This window comes from Eubalaena glacialis, chromosome 6, assembly GCF_028564815.1.
Source record: "Eubalaena glacialis isolate mEubGla1 chromosome 6, mEubGla1.1.hap2.+ XY, whole genome shotgun sequence".
In the NCBI taxonomy this organism is placed as follows: Eukaryota; Metazoa; Chordata; class Mammalia; order Artiodactyla; family Balaenidae; genus Eubalaena; species Eubalaena glacialis.
The window spans coordinates 56,843,402-56,850,073 of NC_083721.1; the positions used below are offsets into that span (position 1 = coordinate 56,843,402).

At 38.7% G+C, this 6,672-nt stretch overlaps 1 protein-coding gene across 1 annotated transcript; it reads right to left on the reverse strand.

Moving 5' to 3' along the window:
* Positions 1-1,562: 1,562 nt before the first annotated feature.
* On the reverse strand, positions 1,563-2,683 carry RETNLB (resistin like beta). The gene is given in 4 exon segments (XM_061192721.1): positions 1,563-1,633; positions 1,636-1,791; positions 2,294-2,374; positions 2,557-2,683. Coding segments are annotated over 4 exon segments (435 nt in total).
* Positions 2,684-6,672: the final 3,989 nt, after the last annotated feature.

Below are 6,672 nucleotides of genomic sequence, written 5' to 3' on the forward strand. Positions count from 1 at the left end.
TTTTGATAAGTAATTAATAAACACAAATGGTACCTTTTGGCAAAGTATTTCTTAAATGAGAGAGATGGAGCTGCTTTTTTTCCCAAGTAGTTTAAATACCCATGAATGAATAATCCTAGAAAGAGATAAATTTAGAACCAATTATTTTCCTAGTTTTTCTTTTCATAGTTATAAGCTTTGAGATACCTACTTCTCATAGTTAAGCAGACAGGAAGGGAAAACTTTTATTGTAGTAATGTTATTCAATTTGTTTTACTTCCTTTTGAGTTATTTGTTAAAAATCACACTGTAATTTATTATTAAAATTGTTTTTGATGGTCTATCAGTTGATAACTGGATTTTGCCCTCCTTCAACATTATATCATGAACCGGAAGCTTCTCAACTTATAAAGGACTTGTTACCCAGTCATTGGATCACTCAACATTGGTGCCAATATTTTGAATCCTCCCCTTGGCATTCTGCAAATGTTTATACCCCAGGGCGATGAACCAAGGTAAGGTTCAATGACAGGGAAGGGCTGGGTTTCTCTTTTGTTCCAGGGGAGAAAACAACGGCAAATTGGCACATTGATCAAAAAGATCTCTGGCACGTAAGTCTAGGAAAGAGTACACATGCAAGCCAAAAATCTAGAAATTTATTCTTTTCTTTTTCCTTTTTTAAAAAATTGAAGTATACTTGAAGTATATATATATATATATATATATATATATGTATTCTTTTTCAGATTCTTTTCCCATACACATAATTACAGATTATTGAGTAGAGTTCCCTGTGCTATACAGTGAGTCCTTGTTGATTATCTATTTTATATATAGTAGTGTGTATACGTTAATCCCAAACTCCTAATTTATCCCTCCCCCAGACCCTACTTTCTGTTTGGTAAGCATAGTTTGTTTTCTATGTCTGTGTGTCTGTTTCTGTTTTGTAAATATGTTCATTTGTATCATTTTTTTAGATTCCACATATAAGCGATCTCATAAGATATTTGTCTTTCTCTGTCTGCCTTACTTCACTTAGTATGATAATCTCTAGGTCCATACATGTTGTTGCAAATGGTTTTATTTCATTCTTTTTTATGGCTGAGTAATACTCCATTGTATGTATGTAGAAGTTGATTCTTTCAAATCTGCTCTTGCCTGCCTACTTGTTGGAAAGTCTGGCCACCATTCTAGTTGGTGGGCTTCATAAGGACATGTGTGTTATTTCATCTCTCTGTACCTCCAGTCCAAGCAAAGTGTTTGGCATAGAGTCATTATCCTTTTGTTAAATACTGAGGGACCTAGGGGCTGGAGTGTCTATCTCAGTTTGTCCCATTCTGCACATATTTTTCCTAATCTTTCCTGAGATGGCATAACTGGGATGTGGGAAACATTTTCTGGCTAGAGGAGTCCCAGGCCATGGATGATAATATCAAAAATATAAACACAGAAAAATGCAAAAATTGTTTCTGTTACCCAAGAAGCAGAGTTGTGAACAAATGAAAGGGACAGTTTGAGTCAGGTTTCCTATTTGGGATCATGGTTTCATTACAGTCACAATTAGGTTTTCATTCTCCTCCCTCTCAGGTCAGGCAGCAGCAGCAGGCAGTGGTCCAATCTACTGGGTTGCACTGGTAGTGGCATGTGGTTCCCCCCCGACATCCCAGGAGCCACAGCCATAGCCACAAGCACAGCCAGTGACAACCGACCTTGCATGAGCACATGAGACATAGACATCAGATCCCTTTGATTTTGAGATGGATGAGGTCCACTCATAATCACCTTTCATCCATATGCACCCCAGAGGTAGATCTAGGTTTTGTGGGGTCTAAAATGAATTCAATTTTGAAGGTCCTCTTTAAGAAAAAAAATACAAAAACTACTAAAACAAATTTAGACATAGGGCCATGGAAGAGACCAGTGAAAGTGAGGGGCCTGTGCCTTTCCATTTTCTTAGGAGCATGATAAATTTAACTCTGTGCTGTTCCTTAACAACCAACACAGGAGAACAGGGAAAGGGAGATGAAGGACAGGGGGAGTGATAGTGGCATGACCGTAACAGGACTACTGAAGAGAGGAAGGGCTGGTATATGCAGCCATGAAAGGAAGGTGGGAAGGGAAGAGGCAGAAGCCCAGAATCACCCAGTAGAATCCTTAAAGGAAATGAGAATGGGAAGGGATCTCTGGGAACCAAGAATTATGACTCAGCCCTAGGGTAATACAACTGTGAGATGGGGGGAGGTGTAGGTGCTGGGAGATGGACAGGGGAGGGCATGGAGCATCGTACCTGCCATTCTTCCCCATAGTTACTCACCTGCAGGGCAGAAAGACAGTTTGCCTGAGTTCGTGACACTGAAACGTGAGATCCTCTTTGCTGGGGCAGAAGGATTGAGCTATGAGTAGGAGAGAAGAAGGGATATTACCCATAATCTCTGTCTCCCATAATCCCCTTTGAAATTCGCTTCTACCTCAGAGGTGTAACTCTGTCCATAATCAAGCTACACACTAACTTTTAAGGTTTATGATCCGGGTTACTCTCCCATCCTCTCCCCCGATCGCCCGACCCCAGTCAGTTATCTAGACCAGTGAGAGCATCCTTTATCTTTTTATCCACAATGGAGTCTAAGGAGCACTGAGCACTCCCTGGGATTGTCATCTGGAGGAGGAGGAGGAGGATGAGAAGGAAGCAAAAGTTCAGCTTCATTTTGTAGAAAGGCAACGTCCTGGGTTCTGGAAGGAAAGATGGAAAGAAAATGAGATCTCAGAGTTCCAGTGTGGTTGGGAAGGAAGGAAGAAGAGAACATGGAGTCTCCAGAGAGGACAGATGGAGGAATGTCAGTGTCAGGATGGAGGAGCCTGGAGCTCTCTAAGCAGTTTGGAGAATCAGGGAGCACAGCTGCAGGGCAGACTCACTCACCGAAAAAGTCAGAAAAGGTCTGCAAAGACAGGTCAGGCAAGGATGTTTTATACCCCGTGATATTGACCTGGGCACTCCTTAACACACAAGCCTGCACCCACATACAAACACACTTCCTGGTAAATTTTCAAAGAACTCCTGCTGGGGCATGGCACACAAATGTGATAAACTTCAGTGTGCCCAAGAAAAGCAATAACTGCCTTTATGCTGGTTCTCTGCCAAAGAGAGTCCTCCTGCCTTTCTGTTCTTTCCTCTCCTTTCTTCTTGACAACCTGATAAGGCCAGCATCTGGGCCTATTGTTGTGCAGCCCACATTAGAGGCCTCTTGTTTGATCCTTCATTGGGAAGAGGTAACTTTATGTTGAGTGAGGACCTTACTTGTCACCTGTTTACATCATTTTATTGTCCTTGGCTAATCCCATCTGTAGGAAAGTAACAGAAAACCTGCTTAACGCTGGATTATAAACAAAGAAGTTTATTATTTACTTAACCAGAAACATGGTGCTTGATTCCAGGGTTCTTTTGGAAGCTCAGCAGAGTCATCACCAGCCTGATCTTTTCCTCTTTTTCTCTACCATCCTCAGTTCATTGGCTCTTTCATCCCTGATCTTCTCATGGTCATAAGGTGGCAGGCATCACGTATTTAACCAAGACCCTGAGAAGGAAGGAAGGAAGGATTAGGGTTAGGCCATTCTCTTTAGAGGCTTTGCATTTTCATTTTAGAAGTAAGATTTTCACCTAGAAGATCAACCAGATTTCCCCTTACACTTCATTGTTCAGTTCTGGGTCACCTGACCTCCCTTCCCACCATGTGTGGCTGCGAAATTGAATAGGGCTCCACAATCTCTTATCCAAGATCGCTGGACCAAGATGTGTTTCAGAACTCAAAATTTTTCAGGTTTTAGAAGGTAAGAGAGTGCAAATTCTGTAGATTACGCTATACTTATTACCAAGGAGGTCTGGGGCAACATCCTCTAATGAAACACATTAATATGTCTGCTGCAATCATGTGTGAATATTCACAAAACTTGGGGTAAAGACCATAAATAGCCTGACACCAGGCCATATCAGGTTTTGCTACCAAATGAGTTATTCTCAAACTTAGGAAAACATTTTTAGGCTTTTAGAGCCTTTTAGATTTTAGAAGAGTGAGTAAAGGATTGAGGACTCTTATATGGCCAAGAGTGGTAGGAGTGCTATGATTCATCCTCCAGGACGGGGCACGTGGTCACCATGATTGAATCCTGTGATTCAAGAACAAGATGAAGAAGGAGAGAATGGCTGTTGGATGACCACTGGTGGAGGCAGTCAGGTGGAGAAGCCTGGCTCTGCTTCCGCTGGGCCAGCCTCACCGCCTCTTCCCTCGAGACGCCCTCCAGTGAACAGCTATTTCTTCTGTATCTCTCTCTCAGGAATCTTTGAGAATGGGGCTCAGTGATGTCAGCAAAAGGCAAGGATGCTTCCTTATTACCAGATAGGAGTTTGAGGAAAGGAAAGAGTGACAGAGAGCAAGAAAGAACACAGGCTTAGATTTGGTGTAGAAGTTGGGTAGATTAATTCATGTGTTACTTCAGGGACTATTTATAGAGCTTCTCTGTACCAACTCTAGCTCTGGTGACTCAGCAGTGGGCAATGTAGACAATGTCTTTATCCTCTTGAGACGACATTCTAATATGGGAGCTAAATATATAATATGTCAGATGTTGGAAAATGTCTCGAAGAAAAAGAAATCAATTTCAACCAGTCTCAAAATATGAATCCTATATAGATCTTGATTCAAACAAAAATCTCATTAAAAATTAGAGGGCTAGTAGGGAAATATGAGTATTGACTGAATATTTGCTGATGTTTATGAATTGTTATTTTAGGTATCATAATGATATTGTGATCATTTTAAGTGGTTTGACCTTTTAGGGATGCACACTGACATATTTACAGAAGAAATCACATGATGTCAGGGATTCCCTTCAAAATAATCTATTGGGAAGGAGAAACCTGTGGATATAAATGAATAAGATTAGTCATGCATTGATTAGTGTTGAAGTTGGATATTGATATTATTCTATTTCTGAATATGCTTGAAATTTTCTATGATAAAAAAACTAAAAAAGCAAAAAAAGAAAAAAAGAAAAGAAATCAAAACAAGGCAATTGAGTGTGCCTCTGTGCTGTGCTGTTGTACATAATATAGATGTTGTTAAGATGAGCCTTAACAACAGGGAGAGTGACCATCCCCTCTGGGCAATGCTTGCGGTCATTGGCATGCCTAGTGCATTTGACACCCAGAGGGAATTAGTAATTTTTTAATTCCATTCATTTATTTTGAAGTTTCTTAAAGAATCTCTTTTAAAAGATTAAGAAATATTTATGGATAGTCACAGAATTCATGTCTTTAACATTCAAATATGTGTCAGAATTTCCTGAAAGCTATTTGGGGCAATTTACTTCACTGTGCCTTAGTTTATTCTTCTGTATTTTTCTGACCTCTGGGTCCTCGCCAACATCTATAAGTCCATATTTGTGTACTAATCATAGATAGGGTAATATACTTAATATTACTTAAAGCAAAATACTAACCATATTACCAAATACAGGGTTGTCTATTTATGTTTATTATATAAAAATCTAACATATTAGAGATATAGGATACTTTTCATTACAAAAGATTCTTGGCTATTCAAGGTATTCACGCATAAGACTATACATGAATAGTGCCCTTAAAATGGAAACAAATGTATAAAATTTATGGACAACAGAATCTGAGCTTGGAAGGAGCTCTTAGGTGTCAGGTGTCTTAAATTCCTTCTGATGCGCTACAGTCAACTACATCTTTGTATGCAAATCATTTAATCACTTATGTATAAAACAGAAGACTGAATTAGGATCACTGGGCTTCTTTTCTATTCACATACTCTAAATGAAATTTGGAAAATTATGTATTGCCTTATACCTTTTGAATTGACATTCAGAACTCTAATTCATAAGTTTAGATAGTGGCAAAATGTTTGATTTCTGACGTATTACCAGTTTAAAATAAAACACTTATTAAATTTATGCAATGAAATCTATATATCATAGCAATTTGATATCTACCACCCATTTTTAAAAATGCAAAAGTGAAGCTTGTATTAACACAGTATAATTCCACTTATGCAGGCTAAGTAGAGTGGTCAAATTCACAGAGACAGAAAGTAGAAGGGTAGTGACAGGGGCTGGCAGGAGGGGGAGATTAGGAATTGTTTAATGGGTATAGAGTTTCAGTTTTGTAAGATAAAGAGTCCTGGAGATTGGTTGCATGGCGGTGTGAATGTACTTAACACTACTGAACTGTACACTTGAAAATGGTTAAGGTGGTAAATTTTATGTTACATGTATTTTACCACAAATTTTTTAAAATTAAAAATAGATTTTAATAAGTGAAGCTTGTATTTAATAGTCAAAATTCTTACATTATTACTAGTTTCCTGAATTTATATTTCCATTCCCTTCCTCTACAGAACTTTTTTTTAAGACTTAACAGTAATTGGATGAAATTCATTACCTAGTCTAGATTTTTTTTTCTTGAGGTAATATTGGTCTATAACATTATGTAAGTTTCATGTATACAACATTACAATTCGACTTCTGAACACACTACAGCATGATCACTACCAAAAGTCTAGTTTTCATTCGTCAATGTATAGTTGACCCCTTCACCCATTTCGCCCTCCCCGCACCATCCTTCCCCAGAGGGGATCATTCTTTAACACTCCCATCCTTTATATAACAAAATTATTT